Source organism: Tetrao urogallus (assembly GCF_951394365.1).
Source record: "Tetrao urogallus genome assembly, chromosome: Z".
NCBI classification, from domain to species: domain Eukaryota; kingdom Metazoa; phylum Chordata; class Aves; order Galliformes; family Phasianidae; genus Tetrao; species Tetrao urogallus.
Window position 1 is genome coordinate 41,481,407 of NC_136816.1, and position 23,244 is coordinate 41,504,650.

At 42.7% G+C, this 23,244-nt stretch overlaps 1 protein-coding gene across 1 annotated transcript; it reads right to left on the reverse strand.

Annotated features, from left to right (window-relative positions):
- Positions 1-1,624: 1,624 nt before the first annotated feature.
- On the reverse strand, positions 1,625-22,371 carry ACER2 (alkaline ceramidase 2; the record flags this gene model as incomplete). Its single annotated transcript, XM_079549040.1, has 6 exons — positions 1,625-1,811; positions 2,472-2,609; positions 7,620-7,757; positions 14,954-15,095; positions 16,022-16,136; positions 22,264-22,371. 6 exons carry the CDS (start codon positions 22,369-22,371, stop codon positions 1,625-1,627), a joined length of 828 nt encoding a protein of 275 aa, XP_079405166.1.
- Between the last annotated feature and the right edge of the window lie 873 nt (positions 22,372-23,244).

Genomic DNA, 23,244 nt, shown 5'->3' on the forward strand with positions numbered 1-23,244 from the left:
CCTCAAAGTTGTCAAGAAGTTATATCCCCTACTAACAACTTTGCTTTAAGGGTAATAGCATACACATCAGCTTCCATTTTCTCAGCATAAATTTGAATACAAAATTATTTAAAAGGTTTTACAATGCTTGAAAGCTAATTCACCCCAAAGTTCTTCTTAAAAGCCATTTTCCTAAAGATGATATTGTACAGAGTACATACTCATATTCGTAAAAAATAAGGACGTGAGACTCAGTAGCAAAACATAGAGAAAATGTTATTTCTTCGTCTAGTATCCAACAAGGAAATATCACTTAACTAAAAACGCACATCTAAATTCTTAACCTACATACACTTCTGATATTTGGTAGAATTTAAGTAGACCCCATTTTCTCCAAGTAATCACAACTAATATTTAAAAAAACTTACCTGTGCTTTGCACTGTTTTGTTATCAGATCTAGCATTAATAGCTTGCAAGAACCATAGGCATTCCAGAACTTAAATCCCAATGTAAAACTTTAAACTAACTGCACCCCTTACAAAACAAGCTGAAAACTAACAGAAAGCTTGAATCTACTATTCCTTTCTAACGCTGCAAGACTGAATATCACATTTCATTGATTACTGAAATCTGTCTTTTCTCTTTGTTTTTAAGCAGGTACCTATACTACTTATTTTTTTCCTAAATATCATCAGCAGAGCACTACTGGACTACTGTTTATGTCACTTTGCAAAGCTTTGCTGAGAAGTTAACTCTCAAATTAAATATACAGCTAGATACCTCAGGAGTCTTAGCAATTTAACCACACTATCAATTTTGGTGATCTGTGCTCTGACATATTTCTGTGTAAGCTTCAATAACAAATTCAATACCAAACATGTCTGCAGAGGTAGAGAAGGATTTCCACAACATTTCTGTAAAAGGAAAACGTGCAGCATGTTAATGTCCACAAATCAGCGGAAATATAGGAACATTCAAAACCCCTGAATTCCTATTTAGTTTTAGGGACTGGATCTTCTGTCAGCTATTTCCACACTTACACTGTCTAATTGCTTTGAGCCAGATATCCGGTGATAATCATTTTTCACTGGTCTCCTGCTGTACTTGGGGAAACAATCAAATGCTTTCTGATCCAAATTGATGCACATCCAGACTCCCTGCGTTACACTCCGGGATGGGAGGAACATGAGCACGCCCTTGTGGCCGATGTGCAATTACATCTACTTCTCAGCCGAGAAGGACACACACATCAGAGCTGAGGACACAAAAATGGCAGCAGGCCTCTGATAAGTTTCTCTTATAAAGAATGCCTCAAGACAGAGGTTAACAAAACTGAGCCAAGCATGAAACATGATCTACTGCAGGGGCTTCATTTCTAGTTATTGACACTTGGGAAAAATTTTTATCAAATGAAATGCTACATTTAAAAAAAAAGTGCAAAATAGAGCCAACCAGAGAAAATAGTTCAAGGGCTTTCATGTTCCTGTTACCTCTCTCTTCTCTGGAAGTTGCCACCTGTTTCTACGACTTGGGAAGGCTGCTTATCTTAAGAAGATAAAATACAACCCTATTCATTTATCATTGTTTTAGATACTGTTTGAGCTGGAATGAAAGTTGAAAATCCATCCCACTCCACAGCTAACTTCATGTGATCTTCACCGGTGATTTCTTGTGTGCGCAGAGGAGGGTGACGTACGGAACACCAATGAATGCCCATCTCTCACTTGGCCAGAACTTTATGACTGGGCCCTGCTCAGGGATCTCAGAGGCAGCGTCGAAGTAAGCGAAACAGACACAGCCTAGGTAAGCCGCAAGGCAAATCAAAATGTGCCTGAGAATAGAGCAAACCCCCCCACCAAAAAAAGAAAAATTCAGTAACAATGACTTCAATGAAGTTATCAAATACATCAGCATGACTTAAAATCAGTCTGTTACTCTCCTTCTTTTCCTAGTCCCTAACAGTGCTACTATACGCCAACGGGCAAAGAATACAGAGAATACATAAAGCTACAAAACTGGATCATCCTCTACATAAACTGTCTGCAGCTTTCTGGTCTCTTTCCACCTTACAGAGTTGTTTAGAAATGATGAATTATAGCACTTTGGATAAGAGATCACAATTTGCTGTGACAAAAGAAAAAGCTGTTCACTGCTTCCACTTCATCCTCAGCTATTAACTGTGGATGCTTGAGCCTTTATGGTCATTGCTTCAGTTGAGCGGTGCTTTTGATTTTTAGTAGCCAGTAGGGACAGGAAATTCAGTTGCAATTAATCAACTTAGTGTCTGAAGAATGTGATCAGGCAAAAGAGCCTTCTAAATCTGCACCCTGGATAGCGTGAGACTTGCTCCTGGCTTACAATCTTACCAGTAAATCCGTTCAGCACCAACCAGAAATAGCCACTAGCAGCCTATGGACACAGCACAGAATGATACTGTGGTGAGGATCTGTCATGCTTGATTCAAACCGTGGAGATTATGCACAACACTTACCATACACAGTGTAAATAGGGGAAGTTAAATGACGACCAAATTTCACAAAAAGCTTTGTCACTGATCCAGCAGAAAAGTGCAAGCATCCACCAAAGACCTGAAAACAGACCAAGTTTGTACACACGCAGGTTTTCACACCTGAGGAGAAAAATACAAAGAAGCTACTGTAAAACAAAGCAGTATTTGCTTGATTCTTGATGTTCTTTGGCTCTAAGCAGCAGAATATGGGAGGGGAAAGGAGGGGAAAAAAAGGCTAGGCACATCTTTAAAACACCTCCACTATAAATGCCCTGAATGGTGGAGCTTTACTTACAATAATATGACTCTGACGTGAGGCACGTGAGGTTACAAAACAAACCTCTCAATCAGTAACTGTGTTTTGGGCATTATCTTAAATACCAAAGAGCAAATGGTGAGCAAGCACTGAAGCACTGAGGGGATGAGGTCCCTTTCAACCCCTACAATTCTGTGATTCTGTGATATCTAGAACAACTAATTAGTCAAACATCCTATCAGTAACAACTAGCCACTCAGCAATCAGTCAATTTTATTCACATTCTATCTTCCATCAAATTGCAACTATATGAAGATTGGTAATAAAGAGGAACAGAATGAGTTTTTTTTAATTAGTTGGTTGATTTTTTTCCCCTACAGTACTGCAGTTCCAGAGAACTACTAAGGCACAGGAGCAGAGGCATAGGATACAAACAAGTATGTTTCAGTAGACAGTGCAGGCATGCACATCTCACACAGAATTCTTCGCATCGTCTAAACTGCAATTCTCTCCCTCCACAACAAACCATACTTGTTAACACAGAGGTACACTGTAGTGAAAACATTTGCTGTGATCACATGCAGTGAGGTCTGCAGGTAATCATCACCAAATACAATAAGAGATGCAAGAGTATGTGCCTAGCACTGCCTGTATTGCAGATCTATTCAAAAGCTCACAGTTTTATTCCCCTATATGATGCTTTGCTTTTCCATGTCTTGGAATTACACTAAGAACTATGCAGCTTTGCTCAGAAGACTAAAATAAAAAAAGGCAGCATCAATATTCTCTTGAAGTTATTAGCTTGCTCTCTACCCACACTTGCTATTTTGAGATTAGGCCTCTTTGTACCCTTAGATGCACTCCTGATACTTACAATGCAAAGCTAGCTTGAAACATGGGTAGTCCTATGTGGCCAAAGAATGTGTGGCTCAGTTTCCCCGCCTTCTGATCTAAGCTATTATTTGGGATTTTCCCCCATTTTTTCAAATTAACTGTTAAACTCTTAGTGCTCTTCACAAGAATCTGAAATGCTACTAGATAATTCTTGCTTAATGAGCAGTCATTCTCATAGCAGTGATGCATACAATAAGCATCTGATCCAAATCAACTAATGAGATGACAAAATAATTTGTTAAAGTTACTTATTTTAGCTAGTTGTCAACAGTAAATCAGTGACCCAGCTGTCCAGCCAGTACAACAAGGAATACTCAGCCTTCACGGGAAGACGCTGCCCCCTACGTTATTTTGCATTCTACTAGGAGTAGTAATGCCAACTCTGTCTACAACTTTTCATTACATTCTTCCTCATGTTAGACACTCTTAACTACTAGCACCCACAGATAATGCCTCCTGCCTCTCTGTGGAGGAAAAGCAGAACTGCAGCAGCTATCACGGCTTTGCTAAAGGAGTCCAGCTAGGCATTCAGAAAAAGTGAAAATAAAGTACTCTCTACCGAAACATTTTTCTGAATACATTGCAGAACCAATAGTTTACCTTGCTCTGGTGCACTGCAAGCTAAGCAAATTGCACAGTTTTCTCCACAAATCTGTAAGGTATTTTTTAATCTTGAATGCTTTAGATGACATTTTTGAGGTGTTTGGGATTAAGAAACTCCTAAGACTGAGTAGGAGGCACCTCTACAGCCAGTGGATTAATGACAGAAAAACTACCTACTGCTTAATCTTGTTGGAATTTTCTCCAGTGTCCTCTGCACAAATTGGCTTTAGGGTCAGGCATGCTTTTTTAAGTCATCTGTAAATAACATCACAATCAAAATCACACTAATCTTCAGGTATCACAATCTTCCATGACAAAGGCATCTACATGACTTCCACAAAAAATCAATATTCCACATTGTGGAACAAAATGGCTTTTTGTTTGGCTTGAATTCTCCAGTTCATTTGACAAATAGCCTTTAAGAGGCTATAAAAAGCGTGAAGAAAAGACTGAGGAGATTTTTGAGTTGCCTAATGACTTCTAGAGCACAGCTACAAGAATTCATTCTCTTGTGAAACAAGCCAGTGAGAAAAATACAATTTGACAGGTTTATAACAGAAACCATATTGGTAAACTCTCTTCCTATTCAACAGGTTAAGACTAGACTGCTATGCTGAGTGACTGTGCATTCTGACTGAGCAAAGGTTGTGTGTACAGACAATATGGAGCCTTTCCAGGACCCATCTGAGGAATGTAAATAAATATGTGCAATTGCATTCCATTTAAAGTAGGTGGCTTGACCTCAAACAGACAGCTCCTTTAGTCGTGAGTGACCACACTTGTCAGTATCTGAGTAGTTTTATCACCAAGGGGAGAGGTAATTACCATCATTACTTCAAACACTGCTGTATCCCAGACTGGTGTATCCCAGGATATGAGAGACTGGGCTGGTGCACACTTCCAACAGTATTATCTTCCAATGTCATGGCATCCATAACAAAACTTATCAACTTTTCTTCAAATCAGTGTAGTTGCCAGACGTTGATTAATAACTTGACTTTGACACAGATAACTGCCTTGACAGCCTAGTTTTAAACTTCTAACTAGTTTAACCTTTTAGTCAAAGGAAAAGTGAAGTGAGCAAGCTGAAACAATGAAATAGAGTTCCTCCACAATGAGACTGCTAGTAGCAGAATCAAATATGCACAGACAAACATGAAGGCAGTGTGGTCTTCACTGCTCAAGACAGAGATGTCAGCTGAACAAGAATATCCTACCACACATCTGCTCAGGGAAATAGTTACTTGCATGAAGAGGACACTAAATCATACTAATCTGATGATGCTATAATCTTCATTGTTATTTGGCCTGGACCAGCAAACAACATAATCCACAGCTGCTTTCTAGCTGATTGCATCCCTATGACACCCATGAAGTTTTTCTGTTTGAACAGAAATAAGAAAAAAAAGTGTAAAATGTCTCGTCTTTCGGGAGTGAGTATGCATTTAACTGCCTTTTGCTCTTTTGATCATCTTACATCCACAGCATGTCCTTAGCACTCTACTCCATGAGTTCTGCACTTAAGAGCATAAAGCTCTTTTGTGCAAATAGTCTCTCCTCATCAGAAATGAATGAGTGGCAGAAAATTCTCACTTGAAAACAAAGTGTTTCTGATTTGCTAGAATTCAGTATAAGATTTATAACAGCCTACAAAGGGAATAACACTGTGACATATTATACCAGCACACTTATTTAAGCACAGATCAGAAGAAACTTCTCTAAACCAAGAAGTTCTACTTCAGCAACTTTTCCTTTCTTTCCAAAATATCTGCATCACAGATTAAGAACCATAACAGCCTGCCAGGACTCAGCCATGTATCCCCCTAGCGACTGCAGCAGTGGAGAACAGGAGAATCACAGGCATTAAATAATGTCTCAGTTGTTTTTTCTTCAGCAAAAAGAGATGGGATGATCCCACTTCTAATTTGAATTTATCATGGATCAGCATAGCTTAAAATGAAATCAGTAATTATCTGCCTTTTACATTTACATCAAAAAAATACCAAAGCTATTACATTATCCAAATAGGTAATTCAGAGAGCATATATCACTCTAGGTCCATTTTTAATCATCACTTCAAAGGAAGGTCTCTGTGTCTGTAATACTCAAAAAACTGATAGGTAAACTCCACATATTTTAATGCAACATGACTTCCCACATGGAATTTCAAAGAGCAAGTACATGTAGGCATATTAATTCCTAGATATGATCCAACAGTATTCAAACCTTAAAGACACTTAACTATTCATCCTCTCAAGTTTCTCAGGAGCTCATGCCTGAAAAACTGAAATGGAGGCTCAAATAATAGTTCAATGCCAGACACAAATTTCCCTTTGCCCTGACAGTGATCCCCTGGTGCTTTCTTAAAAATAAGACACACCTACTAGCATTCTTAACCTACCAGCCTTCTCCTCTGCATGGAACTTCCATGCTGCTTCCCAAATTTCTCTGACAATAGCAATAGCTGCTGCTTAGCAGAACATCAAAAGAAAAAAGACACAAGAACACTTATTCAGAACATGATTTGCAGATGCTTACACTGCAAGGGAAAGCAACATCAGAACAGGATATAGTGGGAAAACAGGACAATCTCACCAACAGAAGCAGTTAGAATGCAGGCATTTTGTCTTACTCTACATTATTTTGATGGACATTTTCAGATGCAGTGTAAGAGCCAACATAAGTCTGTCTCAGACACTGAAGAAAAGTAGGAAAGGAGAAGTTTATACGCGGATGCTTGCCTGGTCCTTTCTGCCTTGGTGAGGAGATGCAAAAAAGTCTCTCATAGTCATGGTAGGACTCTTTAAAATGTTAAAACAAACCTCAGACTATTTTCTACCTGCAGTCTGGTTTCACAGTTTCTAAGGTGACTGAAAGGTACCCTCTGTGACCTAGCGATTAATCTTATCTTTGTCAGTCTGGCTCCAGCGTATTATTTGTGTGATGTAAGACTGACAGTAAGCCCTGTGAGCTGGCATATCTTCCATGCATGCTTGGACCTTGCTCCCTGCAGTACTCAGGCTGTGATCATATGATCATCTCACTCCTGTGCTACACAGTAGAAAAGCTGTCACTGGAGTGAAACTTGCCAAAACTCCACAATGAATAGAGTTAGATCAGGAGGAGGGAAGAGATACAATGCAAGAAGATAGACAACATCTGATCTGTTATATGAGGCAATGAGTATAATCACCTAGGGAAAAAAAAATCCTTGCTAAAAATGTCTGACCTTACAGAGCAATCTCATGCCAGATCTGTACAATGGAGAAGCATTTCTGATCTGCTATCACAAACAATGAAGCAAGATCTACTCTATCATTGTATGTTGGCCTAAGGATCTCCAAAGGCAATACTGCATTCAGGAGAAAGGTACTCACCTCTTCAACTCAGCAATGAGTAAAGCTGTGCAAGGAACACCCAGAGTCATTAGTGAGATGTTGTTAATGGCAGGTTTAATGAAGGCAAGGCAGGTAGTAACTCCAGACAGGACACCAACAGCAGCTTTAAACCGGCTCCTGAAAGTTTTTTTGTGAAGAGGAAAAGTGCTTTTAACTCAGAGCTTTTAATCAGTAAAGACAGAAATCTTAACACAACTTTAATAGCATAACAAAGCTTACATTTTTTTTGCATGTGGTCAGGAGTGCACTGACAATGTGCATATAAAATGGATGAGGATCCTGCACACAAGTGCATACAGAGTGCATACTCTGCTTACAGAGTTAATCACATAGCTAGCCTTTTCCTGAACTACAGTTTTCCAAAGCAGCCTTGTATATACATAGACATATGTGTGCATGTGTACACAGACCCACACTAATCACTGGTTTCAAAATCTTAAGAACCTGCTCCAATTTTTCTTCTTCCACAAGAAGCTGAGAGCAAGATCGTCTCTGTATCCATTACCGTACTTCCTCAAATCAGCTTTGTGTCATGATTCTTCTTGCTTTTAACATGGATTTTTAGGATATTTTTGTTACTATTACAGTACTAGCTTTTAGGGCCGCATTACAGTCTGTTTAGTACGTTCTTTGTGTCAACGAAATCACAGTTGGGCCACAAATGGACAGTGACAACTTCTAAAACAAACATATATTGTTTTTTAAATTTCAAATTTGGACTTTTAAACAACTCATTTCTAGTCTGTGACAGGACTGTGGAAGATACAGGACCACTACACTGCCTCCAGGCTACTGACCCACAACTCCATAAAACTAGTTGATGTTCAGGGATGGCTCTTTTCTCCTTAATTCCACATCTCAAGTAGAATCTCAGTACACCTGTTATCACCGTTCCCTGATCATCAGTATTATCATCCTCATCTTCACCAAACTCATTTCACGGGCCTCTTGTTTCAAAGCATCTTAAAGTTGGAAGGCAACACATTACTTAAGCAGGAAGGTCTGATCTGATGTGAGTGCCTTAATGACTAAAGATACCATGAATCAGTCATGGTAGATAACAGCATTTTCAACATTCAAAATCTGAGTGTGAGAAGGATGAAGAACGTAAAAAATCAGAACAGAGTATTGGGCACATATAACTCTAGAAAAATAAGTTAAACAAAACAAAACATGGAAATATGTATGTGTATGTACATATAAATTTGTGGTCTTCTCTTCTATCCCTTCAGTGGCGGGGAAGGACTCTGAGAGGATCAAAAAAGCCCTCCTCATCAATAAATGGCTTAGAGGCTGGTGCAGGCAGAAGAACTTTGGTTTTTTTGACCATGGGGCAATTTACTCAGTTCCTGGCATGACGGCTGCAGATGGAGCTCAACTGGCTGCAAGGGGTAAAAGGATCCTAGCCCAGGAGCTGGCGGGCCTCATTGAAAGGTCTTTAGGTCAGAAGGGGGAAGGGGACAAAATGAGGACTGCTGAGGTTCAGGTATTTCAAGGTTCAAAAGTGAACTTGATGGGTGACGAGGGTGGAGTTCGAAGGGATGGAGTGTGGCAGGGGAATGCTGCCTCCCTGAAGTGCCTATACACTAATGCGCGCAGTATGGGAAATAAACAGGAAGAGTTGGAGATCTGCGTGTGGTCACACGGCTACGATCTCATTGCGATCACAGAGACGTGGTGGGACAGCTCGCATGACTGGAATGTTGTCATGGAGGGCTATGTGCTTTTTAGGAAAGATCGGCTGGAGAGGCGGGGTGGTGGAGTTGCTCTTTATGTAAGAGAGCAGCTTGAATGTATTGAACTCCACCTGGGGGAGAGTGGTGTAGCAGTGGAGAGCTTGTGGGTAAGAATCAAGGGGCGGGCTGGTATGGCTGACGCTGTTGTGGCTGTGTGCTACAGGCCCCCTGATCAGAAGGAGGAGGTTGATGAGGCCTTCCACAAACAGTTGGAAGCAGCGTCATGATCCCAGGCGCTGGTGCTTATGGGGGACTTCAATTATCCAGATATTTGCTGGAAAAGCAATGTGGCCAGGCATGCGCAGTGCAGACGGTTCCTGCAATGTATTGAAGACAACTTCCTGATGCAGGTGGTTAAGGAATCGACGAGGAGAGGGGTACTGCTGGACCTTATTCTCACTAATAGAGAAGGGCTTGTCAGAGAAGTAAAGGTGGGGGGCTGCTTGGGTTGTAGTGACCACGAGATGGTGGAGTTCAAGATCCTGAGTGGAAGAAGTAAAGCAAAAAGTAGGATTGCTACCCTGGACTTTAGGAGAGCCAACTTCGATCTCTTCCGGGACCTACTTGGAGCTGTCTCATGGGCTAGGGTGTTGGAAGGCAAGGGGGCCTGTGAGAGCTGGTCGGCATTTAAGCAGCTCTTCTTCCAAGCTCAGGATCGGTGTGTCCCTGTGAGGAAGAAATCGGGAAAGGGTGGCAGGAGACCTGTGTGGATGAGCAAGGAGCTCGTGCACAAACTCAAAGGAAAGAAGAAAGCCCATGAAATGTGGAAAAAGGGTCTGACTACTTGGGAAGAATACAGGAATGTTGTCAGGGTCTGCAGGGATGCGACAAGGAAGGCTAAAGCCCGCCTGGAATTAAATCTGGCAAAGGGGATAAAGGATAATAAAAAAGGTTTTTTCAAGTACATTAACAGTAAAAGGAAGACTAGGGAGAATGTGGCTCCCCTGCCAAGTGACGGGGATGTTCTGGTAATGGGGGATGCTGAGAAGGCGGAGATACTGAATGCCTTCTTTGCTTCTGTTTTCAGTGAAAAAGCTCCCCCTCGGGAATCTGAGACCCTGGAGGTTAGTGAGAGGATCGGGGGAATGGAAGACCTCCCTTCTGTCAGGGAAGAGATCGTCCAGGAGCGCCTAGGCAACACCAATGTTCACAAATCCATGGGACCTGATGGGATTCATCCACGGGTGCTGAGGGAGCTGGCAGAGGGGATTGCTGAACCGCTTTCTGTCATCTTTGAGAAGTCTTGGAAGACGGGGAAGGTGCCTGAAGACTGGAGGATAGCCAACGTCACCCCAGTCTTCAAAAAAGGCAAGAAGGAAGACCCAGGCAATTATAGGCCTGTCAGCCTCACCTCTGTCCCTGGAAAGGTGAACAGCTTGTACTGGATGTTATCTCCAGGCAACTGGAAGAAGAGGAGGTTATCAGGAGTAGTCAGCACGGGTTCACAAGGGGGAGGTCGTGCTTGACCAACCTGGTAGCCTTCTATGATGTTGTCTCTGACTGGGTGGATAGGGGGAGAGCAGTGGATGTAGTCTACCTTGATTTCAGCAAGGCATTTGATACTGTCCCCCACGACATCCTTATAACAAAGCTGAGGAAGTGTGGGATAGATGAGTGGACAGTGAGGTGGGTTGAGAACTGGCTGACTGGCAGAGCGCAGAGGGTCGTTGTTGGTGGTGCAGAGTCCGGTTGGAGGCCTGTAACCAGCGGTGTTCCTCAGGGGTCTGTGCTGGGTCCGGTCTTGTTCAACATCTTCATCAATGACCGTGATGAGGGGATAGTGGCCACCCTCAGCAAGTTTGCTGATGATACGAAGTTGGGAGGATTGGCTGACACGCCTGAAGGCTGTGTTGCCATTCAGCAAGACCTGGACAGGCTGGAGAGCTGGGCAGAAAAAAACCAGATGAGGTTTAACAAAAGCAAGTGTAGAGTCTTGCATCTGGGGAGGAATAATTCCATGCACCAGTACAGGTTGGGGGATGACCTGCTGGAGGGGAGCTCTGCGGAGAGGAACCTGGGTGTCCTGGTGGATGACAGGTTGGCCATGAGCCAGCAGTGTGCCCTTGTGGCCAAAAAGGCCAATGGCATCCTGGGGTGCATTAAAAAGAGCGTGGCCAGCAGGTCGAGGGAGGTGATCCTCCCCCTCTACTCTGCCCTGGTAAGACCTCATCTGGAGTACTGCGTCCAGTTCTGGGCTCCCCAGTACAAAAAAGACAAGGATCTCTTGGAAAGAGTCCAGCGGAGGGCCACAAAGATGGTGAAGGGCCTGGAGCATCTCTCCTATGAGGAAAGGCTGAGTGAACTGGGTCTGTTCAGCCTTGAGAAGACTGAGAGGGGACCTGATCCAGGTCTATAAATATCTAAGGTGTGGGGGGCAGAATGGCGAGGCCAGACTGTTTTCAGTGGTGAGTGGAGACAGGACAAGGGGAAACGGCCGGAAACTGCAGCATAGGAAGTTCCGCACAAACATGCGCAAGAATTTCTTTACGGTGAGGTGACGGAGCACTGGAACAGGCTGCCCAGGGAGGTGGTGGAGTCTCCTTCTCTGGAGATGTTCAAGACCTGCCTGGATGCCGACCTGTGCGACCTGCTGTAGGGAACCTGCTTTGGCAGGGGGGTTGGACTCGATGATCTCCGGAGGTCCCTTCCAACTCCTACAATTCTGTGATTCTGTGATTCTGTGTGATTCTGTGAAAAATCCCAAAATCATAGAATTGCGGGGGTTGGAAGGGACTGCAAGAGAACAGCAAGTCCAACGCCCCCACTGAAGCAGGTTCCCTACAGGAACAGTAGAGTCACCCATGTAGGTGTCCAGACGAGTCTCAAATATCTCCATAGAAGACTCCACAACCTCTCTAGGCAACCAGTTCCATCGCTCTGTCACCCTTACCATAAAGAAGTTCTTCTGCATGACTATATGGAACTTCCTATGTTCATGGTTTAGTCCCACCAACCTTCAGATATTCATAAACATTTACCAGATCCCCTTCAGTCTTCTTTTGCCCAAGTTGAACAGACCTAGGATACTCAGCCTTTCTTCATAGCAGAGATGCTCCTGGCCCTTTATCATCTTTGTGGCCCTCTGCTGGACTCCTTCTAGATGATCTCTTTCTTGAACTGGCAAGCCCAAAACTGGACACAGTATGCTAAACGTGGCCTCAGTGGGGCAGAGTAGAGGAGGAGCATCACCTTCCTTTATATGTCTATGCATAAATCTGATCTGTTCTCAGATAGACGTTTTTGTCCATTAAAATTCTTTTCTTTTCTGTACACTTCAGAAAGAAATCAAAATCTTAACAAATACTGACAGTCTTTAGGAAAATAGTATTGTGAAAACATGAGCATGGGGTACATCCTTCAGTTCCTCTCTGCATTTTTATGGATCAATTATAAACAGCCAGATCATTATGTATCACTTTAGTTTTATCACCAAGTTGAAATAGGATTTCTCCACAAAAGTATTACTACTCCTTTTAGAAAGGATATCACGTAACCTTATGGCTAATTCTACAAATCTATAAAACAAACTATCAGAATATGGTGATATATAGCATGCAAGAATTCCTTCAGGCTTTTGAGGAACAATGTATGTGCAGTCAGAGAAATTATTCAGGAGACTGAACAGTTCTTCACTTTAACTAACTATCTAAAAGTCACATAATCTACCAAATAATCTCATGAAAACCTCTGCTTGCTCTGTAAGTATATGGTATCTTACAACAGGACTACATTACAGTATGAAAAAGTACTAAATTCACGGTAATAACTTGGCAAAGCTATTGCATTACGGACTACATATGATAATACAAGATATACTCCTCACAGTGCAAGCTATTTTGAGGAATACTCAATGCAGGCAACAACCTTCTCTGTGAAAGCAATTGAGTATATGTCAAGGAAATAAAAAATAAAGAAAGTAGACAATAGTATGAGAAAGAAAAAGGAAGGAGCCTTAGCAGTTTTCAGAGAGCAGAACACTGGCACTGCGATTCCATTATTCCATTATTATTCCATTATTATTCCACCTCTTCATAATGTCAGATTTTTTATGCATAAAAGAACAATATGCACAAAGATTACACCATATTTTCTATGTAAGGGGGAAAAAAATCACAAACAGATTCTTTAAACTCTAGTTATAATGCTCTTCTTGCTGAACATCCCACTGGCCTCAGCCCAGAGAGGGCTTGGGGCAGAATGGCTTGAAGACTGTGTGGAAGAAACAAACCTGTTGGCTAATGCTTGCCTAAACAAGTGCCAGCGGTGTACCCAGGCAGCCAAGAAGGCTAATGACATCCTGGCTTATATAAGAAATAGTGAAGCCAGCAAGAGCAGGGAGCTGAGCGTAACTCTGTACTCAGCTCTAGTGAGGCCACATCTCAAGTACTATGTTCAGTTTTGGCTCTGACTACGAGAAAGACATCGAAGCACATTCGGAGAAGGCTAGCATGGCTGGTGAGGGGTCTGGAGCATGTTTCCAGGAGGAGCAAGGGAAGGAGCTGGGATTGTTTAGGCTGGAGAAGAGGAGGTTTGGGGAGACATTATAACTCCCTACAATTTCTTGAAAGGAGGTTGTGGCAAGGTGGGGGTTGGCATCCTCTCCCACGTAACTAGCAACAGGACCAGAGGAAACGGCCTCAGGTTGCACCATGGGAGGTTCTGATTGGATATTAGGAAAAAATTATTCTCTGTGAGAGGGTTAGGCATTGAAATGGGCTGTCCAAGGGAGGTGGTTGAGTCATCATCCCTGGAGGTGTTCAAGCAACATTCAGACGCTGTACTAAGGGACACAGTTTAGAAATATTAGTACTAGGTGGATGGTTGGACTGGATGATCTTGGAGGTATTTTTCAACCTTGGTGATCCTGTAATTCTATTTTAAAGCTGCAATAAAAAAAAATCCATTGCAGCAATGAGAGACTTCTAAACAAACAGCATACTTAGTCTTCGAATACTTACAAACTACATTTAACCTCTGGCTTAAATGTTCAGATAAACATTAAGCTGACTTCCACAGGTACATTCTCATATGTATAATCCCGGATATACAAAAGGAACATGAGAAGATAGTACCTGTTACTTCATTTCAGGTGCAACTTACATAAACTATTCATGTCGACAGGACATGAATATTCATATTCGACAGGACAAGGGGAAACGGCTGGAAACTGCAGCATAGGAAGATCCGCACAAACATGCGCAAGAACTTCTTTACAGTGAGGTGACGGAGCACTGGAACAGGCTGCCCAGGGAGGTGGTGGAGTCTCCTTCTCTGGAGATGTTCAAGACCTGCCTGGATGCCGACCTGTGCGACCTGCTGTAGGGAACCTGCTTTGGCAGGGGGATTGGACTCGATGATCTCTGGAGGTCCCTTCCAACCCCTACAATTCTGTGATTCTGTGATGTCTTTCTAGAGCTAACAAGAATAGGCACTTTCAGAGTCAATCATCACATCCCAAAACTTGAAGTTTCAGGGCATAAAACTCAACATCAGGAACACAGACTCAGGACTCCTGAACAAAAAGAACATAAGATGAAATGTTTCAAGAAACAGACGTGTATTACATTGCACGATTACCTGTCATTCCGAAAAACTCTTGGTAGATATCTTCTAGGGAACCACATGGCAAGAGCACACATAAGAACCCACAGTATAGCCAGCTCATCCAGCATCTGGCCCAGGAAACTGAGGGTGGCATGAAAGTAAACAGATCCAATTCCTGAAAGAGTTGATCAGAAGTTACAGTCAGTAGTTACAGTGCTGTACAGACTAAAACACGCTGCTCATTATCAGGAATTCATAGCAAATAGTTCATACAATCTGATCTAGAAAAAAAAACAAAGCAAAACACCAGCTTGTCTAAAAAAGCAAACTAAAACATCAGCACCTCATATTAAATAAATCAATAAATAAATATAGATAACTATTAAACACACACATTGCCAAAGAGGGAGCTAAAGGTGCCATCTCCAAGTGGAGAAGTAAATATATGCAAAAAAAACATCGTGTAGTAAATTTAAATGTAAATACGATTAAGAAGTGAATTCAAATGCTCTTTCTGAATTTTCTCAGTTTTCTCAATAACACAAGAACGGATAACATGAAGATGGAAAGCAGCATGTGATGACTATACAATCTAAGTTTACAAGTGGAAAGTGGCACATGGCCCACATAACTCTGAGTACCCCCTTTAAAGTTGTTAGTGCTTGTAGAACTGAAAAAGCTCAAGAATTTGCCATCTACAATATTGCTAAATCTGTGGATTAATCATTAAAATGTCTAACTACTAAGCAAAACCTGTTATGTTCTCCAATTTTGTTAAGAACTCTTAGCAATCATTAATTCAGCATCAGAGGATGGAGAGTCAGCACTGCTCTAGTGTAAGCCTGGATACAATAATAGAACTTGTACAAAGGAGAGACAAAAAGGGTGCAGAACTAAGGTCAGAGTCCCTCCGGACTCCAACTGCAAGAGGCATTTTCCTTTCAGAAACTACATCTGCTTTTGCTTCAAGCAAGTGCAAGCAAACTCTTCTACAGACATCAATATTGCTTTGTTTTGCAGAAACAATCATGCACAAGCAGGAAAAACCGATTTCCTCTCTCGTTCATGCATGAGCAGGCAAACAGAGATTAATCAACTTACCGACCACAACTAGTAGAGTCCATATTAAATATATTCCGCTGTTGAAGCAGGTTGCATATTGACGGAATAAGCACATGCATATGGGTGGTAGAACAAAAAACAAGACGTTGCTTATCTATTAAAAAAAAAAAAAAAGTATCACAAAGACAGAAAATAAACATTTAGTTTCTATAGGATAATCCATCTACAAAAAGTCATTCAGTGATACCTCAGCTCAATAAAATGTGGTTCTCGGATTCTGCCAAAGCAGATCAGTTTTTGCAAAGTATCATTAAGCTGAACTTCATAAGCTAGTAATAGCATAAAACTCCAAGCAATGTAAATTGTGGCTAGTCACACCTTTAAATGACTTTTCAAGTCTATTTCCAGAGGAATTTTATTAGAAGGCTGTAAATACTCCGCTGTAATTCAGGAAGCCTTCAACAGCAAACAGATCAACAGCAGGGAGCTGTACCAAGTGAATTCTCTTCTCAGTCCTTGTCAAATCCAGCATGGAAAAAGCACTAGATAGGCTGTTCAGTTTTGTTGAAGTCAGGTCAATGAACAATTGCTATTGTTTGGCAGACCTGAAACACAAAGTTAAGCTGAAAGAATTTGAACCATTTTTCGAAGGGTTAAGAAAGCTTTAAGTTGTAAATACTCTATACACTTTATTTCTTCCCCTGGTTCTCCGTTACAGAAGTGAAAAAATAAAACTGAAAACTAGTAATAGGAAGGTGAAAAGGCTGATAAGGTAATTCAATTGTCAAAAGACAATTGATAACTATTATTTTAATGCAGCATATGTGTCTTGAACAAAGATCCGTTTTTAATTGCTTAGCAACAATCCAAAGCATCATTCTTTGGTTACACTCTGAAAATGCTTTACCTGTCACTAGCAGGAGCTGTTACTGCAGTATCACACAGTTCTTTCAGTAAGAAGTTGTCTATGCTGAACGCCAGCCACAGACATACTGCTACTTCACAATGGGACAAGGGCAAGGATGAACTTCCCAGCCTTGATCTCACAATCTCTGGCAGCTAACTGAGGCATGTGACAAAATAATCTCTAGCAACGTTCCCCTAAAATGGACTTACAAAAGAATTCTGTGATAAACAGCATTCCTTTGGGATAGATCTCCTCCTCTCAGACACTCATGGACACTTAATGACATGAATAAAAATCTAATAGAAAAGGATTCAGGAACGGCATACAGAGAAGGCATTTATTCATTTCATAACTATCCACCATTCAACTGTCTCAGACAACGTGAAAGCAGAGGTTGCAGTGACTAAAATGGGCACATCTAATTTAACTTTTGCAAGACTCGTCAAAACATACTCCTAGTTTGGCATCCAAACTGACAAATAACTATAGCAGTAGCTTTTCTACTTCATGTGTGCCACTTTCCTTCACACTGAAGGTACCTCCTCAAAGACAAGCTGCATTTCTTTCAAAATTCATTTAAGTAAAACACTTAGAAAGATCTATCACATGCTCATTTTAGAGATGTAAAATCCCATATCTTCCCTACCTAGAACAAAGCTAGAGCAGCCACTAGAAAAAAACAGCAGGAAGAAATTTCTGTATTGACACCATCTTTAGACACCTTAACAAACTAACATCTGCTGGAGCATGTGTCCTAAGGCTCCATGAAAAGCGCACAGACAGTTTCACTGCCGTGAACATCTGGTTGTCCAAAGGTGGGGTGCAAAGACAAAGAGAAAAGAGGGGATGGATAGAAAGATAAAAGATCGTGGCAGCTTTCAGAGACAAAAAGCTTGAGTTTCCTACCACAAGGAGAAGTCACCATGCTTCTAGCAGTTGGGCCACAATAATAACCAGTCTCAATGGGGAAATACTAGAACAGAGCTACTCTCTGCTCCCACTGGATTGCCCTTCTAAACCAACATGAGGAAGGACAAAATCCTCTGGCTCATTTTGACACAGACCAGGCCCTCAAGGACTCACACGTTTTCACAGAAGCTACTCACACTGCTCAGCTTTGAACTGCCAGCTTACTCTGCCTGGCTCCCAGACTTCTCCAGACTGTGGTCAAAGCTGCCCGAGTGCAGAGCAGGCCAGAGCCTTATCAGTTTCATTTAAACGTCTTTACAAACTGTCGTCTAATGAATCCTTTCTCTCCTTCTGCAAGCTGAAGTATGAAACCAGCCTCACAGGTATGAAAAAGCTGTCTGCAGCGTCACAGACAAAGCACCTCCTAAGTAGCAATAGAACACCTCAATCCACCAAGGCAGCAAATTCTGCCACCACTACAATGGCAGGAGGCACCTAGCAATGCCAGAGTGCAGCACATCCCTGAGGATGCAACAGAAAGACCAAAGACTTATTTACAGACAATGTCCTAAATCACATTTTAAGAGACAAATTTGCTTAAGTTGCATAAAACCTCCACATTCACCCAAATATGCTCATGCAAACATCTTCCATTCACATAAAAGCCACCCACCACTGTGCAGCAAAGATATACTGGGCCATCTGGAACATACTCATGGACCAGAGTTGTAGTCTGCTACCTTCTTTTACAAGCAGAGAGTGGGAAGGCTCTCCTTATCCTACAGCAGATTGGAAACATAAACAATGACTGGCAGCAGGGATGATGGAATATAAGCAGGTCCTCCGAGAGCCTCAGAATGCTCTGAACATTTTAAGCCAAGGTTAGGTCAAAGAGATATCAAGGAAAAAAATAAAACAACCCAAAAAATGGTTATAAACTAAGGAATGTGAAAAAGAATCTTTTCAGTAAAGTAAATCAGACTAAGTAATCACACTGAGTAAAAACTAGGCTAGATTTATACTCACTGCAATGGCCTACAGGGAAATTACATATCATTGTAAAATCCGAAAGAATTTTGATGCCCAAATTCTTTTCTGTTAAGTTTGGAAATAAAACATGATACTACTGCCTCTCTTTCATGAAATAACTCAGTTTTGTTTCTTATATTCCACACACAGTAATTTCCAAAAGGTGTATTCATACCAGAGCTCTGGAACATGATCTGAAATATGCTGCTTAAGTTCTCTTAATTTCAAGTTCACAGTTAACTACATCAACACGAGAACTGACTAGCTGGATTTCAGCCTCTGCTATCAGCCTGGCTCCCTACAAGAACCGCACCCTTAGAAACACTGCCAGGATTAATGCCAGGTTTCCCAAATAAGTGAGGCACCTATCCACTGGCCTCTGATTTTAGAAAGTATGTTGCATAAACAAGTTTTCACGTAATACACAACTGGCCTATATGATTTGGTAATGTACAATTCAAAAGTCTATAAAGTTAAGATCGGTGCAAGAAGTTTAAAGAAGAGGAGTACCTAGAATTTCCTTTGGGATTTACAAAAGGTAATTCAAAATTACAGGAAAAGGTAAGAAGCCCATCAATAAAAGTCCATCCTCTGGCATTAAACAATTCTGGACCTCTACTTTTAATTTCCAACTACTTACTTTCATGAAAAGAACACAGGACACAGATGGAATTCCAGTGGCCAGCTCAGATCACGACCACATAATTTTGCCCACAGTCTGTATGTGATATTTCCCATGGTCTTACCAAAAATTATTTACTATTTGCTAAGTCAGACTGCTAGCAGCTGCAGCATTCAGCCACTGAGGCTGCATGTCTTGTGAGAATGGGAAGCAAAAATGGAATATCTCTTCAGTGAAGTTAGAGGTTTGTATCTTCAGCATTCCGACACAAGAGCACACCACATATATATATTGCAATACTAAAGTAGTAAAAGGGGTGTTGCCAGAGTATAAGCATATTCTCAATCTAAAAGCCTCTAAAAACACTTATCTCCTTGCTACTACGGACCAGACAAGGAATAAAACCACTGGCAATACTCTTTAAATGGAAATTTGGCAATAAATATATGCATAATTGGATATAAAACACTAAACTGAAAAGTACCGATTTCACTAGTAACAAAAAAAGTTAGCGTTTTCAGTTTTTCCAGAAATTTTTTTTGTTTTGTTTTCTTTTCTTTTGCAAATACCTCTGCACATGTCATCTCTTTTAAGTGTGCGGAGGTATGTGCTTTTGTTCAAGAGTAAGATTACACTGTATAAGGATTAATTATTAAATAGCAAAATAAAATTTAAAAAAAAGCTAGTTTTCTTATAATTTCCTAGTTATGAAATATTTTTAGTGTGTAACATGAAATCATCTTGGACGTGTATGTTTTATAAAAATTGTGTGACTAATTCGTGCAGAACTGCTGAACAGATATTCTTCTACTCACTTAATCCTGATGAGCACTTTGATTTGCTTTTTAACAAGATCAAGTTAAATTTACGCATAACGTTAAGGTTGAGTCCCACAAGAATAAGTAAATGGATCTTTCTAAATATGTTTCAGATAAGCTGTTCCAGTTTTCTACTTATATACTGCATGAGACCCAAATGACATCTCTGATCTTAGCTGGGGCAATCTAAAATGCGGATTAGCAAGGTTTTAATCTACAGCTTGAAGACCCAGATCCCACATTCAGGTCTGCTGAAGAATGTTACCTGAAACTTCTAAAGGTTTTCAGTCAGTGTCAGAACAGAAACATCTAAGAAGGAATAAAATTCAGAGTCCACTTGCAGCACCTGCCAGGGCCAAATCTTTCCTGCCACGCTGTAAGAATCTCTCTCTCCAGGAAGACAATCACTCAGCCCCCAACAATTCACTGCAAATTAGTTTTCAGAAGCTGCAAATACAGAAGTCAGTCTCCATAATCTCTTCACTACTGAAGCATATCTACCCTCAACAGAGCCTCTACTCTCCATGTTTTTGATGTACAGTTAGCTGATTTGGATGACGCTTCTGCAATACAGAGAGTTTCAGGGTAAACTCTGTGTTGTGCCTCTCTGCTAGTCTGGAAGCTGAGTTAATCACCTGGACATATTTGCAGCTCCCAGCATTTCGCAAGCCTTCTTGCCACAGCTCATCAGCTCAGAGCAGTTGGAAGGATATCCAACCCCCTGCATTGCTGGCTTCAAAACACATCGCTTCTTCAAGAAACTTATTGTTTATCCTGACCTTTTCCTCCCTTTGTTTTTGGTTCTTGCACAGTGACATCAGAAACAAAGAAAGCAGACTGTTTCACCACACACCCTCAAACACAGACGATACATCACTCAGATAACTCTGGTGCTGAGCTACAAGGAAAAACAACAGGTTAGCCATGTACACCATGCACAGTTGAATTATTTGTTATAAATGGAGTGCATCCCTGGGTACACACTCCTGTGAGGGATGAACACTCGAGACACCTCTTTCCTTCACAGAAGTACAGCACCAGCATCTGATGTTAGCAGTCAAGAAACACAGTCTGAAAGAGAGCTCAGATGAGGACAGAATTTGGGGAAGAAATTAAAAGGTCATTTTGAAGTACATAAGTCAGACAAAGCAGAAATCCCACCTCACACCTGCCACAGAACATAAAACCCAGAGCAACACCAGAGGCATGTTGTTTGCAGCGCTCCCTCCCAGTGACATGGTAAAGCACATCACCAGAAAACCCGATGATGTATGATCTCACTCCCTGTTGGATCTGTTTGTCACTGCAAACTCTCAGATGAATAAACAGGATGCTGGGAGCAGCGCTCCCCTCCCAGATCTCTGCGGTGGGGAATACTCTTCCACCAGTGCTCCCTAGCAGCACTCCACAGCAGCTCTGGGCTGGGATGACAGGAGTCAGGAGTGAAACAGGGCTCCTAGAGGAAGTAACAATTACTTCGGTCCTCTTTCCTCTCCCTCCTTTTTTCACCTTTCTTCCTCCCAGCAGCACTGCGCTGACTGCACCCTGCAGCCCTCTGTCAAACTGCTCCTCTAAGTTTGGCTCTGGGAGAAGGCAAAGCTCTAAAACATGGTTTTGCCTGCAGTCACCGAGTGTGCCTGCTAGCGGCCCGCCCCTGCCCGGCACGCCGTCGGGCAGACTTACACCTGCACCACTGGGCAGCAGCTGCGGCAGCACGGCACGGGACACCCGCGGGCAGGCCAGCACCGGGCAGGAGGACATGCACGCCGTTCGCTCGTAGCTCGCAGCCCTGTCTAAACCTCCGGATTTTTGCCCCTGCGATACGAAACCGCACAGCTGGCTGTCACTCCTGGTACCGCGTCCGGCAGGACACCGGCGGAGCCCCTCCGCGAGCCCCTCAGCACCGCCAGCCGAAGGGGACCGTGCCCGGGCAGGCGCCAGACCCGCCCTCGCAGCCCGCGCCTGTGCCCGGCCCGCGGACCCTCCCACCGCGCACCGTGTTGTAGAACTCGGCGATGGCGGGCACGATGGTGTAGTTGTCCTCGCACCAATCCACCTCGGAGCTGCCGGCCCGCAGTTGGTCCCACCACAGCATCGCGCCCATGGCGCCCGCCCGCCCCTGCCCGGCGACCGCGGCTCGGCGGGGCGGGGCGGAGCGGGGAGGGCGGCGCGGCTCTCCTCCCTCCCACCTCCCTCAGCCCCGCCCTCGTGGCGGGGCGGCCCGGCTTGCGTGGCTGTGGCTGCCGGGGCCTGCTTCGTGCCATGGGGCGCTTCCCAGGCGTTTCTTTCCTGTTTCTCTGCCCTGTGCTCAGCGCGCAGCCTGCCCGCCTCCTTCCTGCCCTCTCCCAGCCCGCCTTCCTTTGTGTGCATTAACAGTGCTCGTTCTAACGCTTGGATGAAAATGGCTTGTCACGTTTTTTCTGCGCTGCTTTGCCCCTTGTCCTCTCAGCTGAAAAGAGCCTGGTGCACCATCTCACTGTACCATCCTCTGAACTCCTGCATTTTGGGTATTTATAAGCAGTGATGAGATCTCTTTTCTGTGGGAGAAGCTGTTTCTCCAGGCTGAACCCTGGTCTCTCAGGCTTTCCACGCAAAACGAATGCTCCAGATTCCTAATCATCTTTGTCGCCCTCAGCTGGACGCTCAAGAAATTTCCTTCCTTGAACTGAGCGGCTCAGAATGGGACATGGTACTCTAGATACGTTCCTGCAGGCACCTCCAGGTTCTTAGGCTGGAGATGGTACATTAGCTGGCCCAGCATTCCACACGCACCCACACACACTTCCCACTACCCGTCCGTCTGTTCATCTGCCTTTCTCCATAGTCACAGACAGTGCAGCAGACAGGCAAAGGAGAGCAAGCCTCTGGAACTCAACTACTTCATCTGAAGCAAAGGTTTCTGGCTTACTCAGGCCTTGGCAGGTTGCCTTTTAAAGGAAGCACACTTAAGTGAAAGCTGATCTGTGTGCAGTAATAC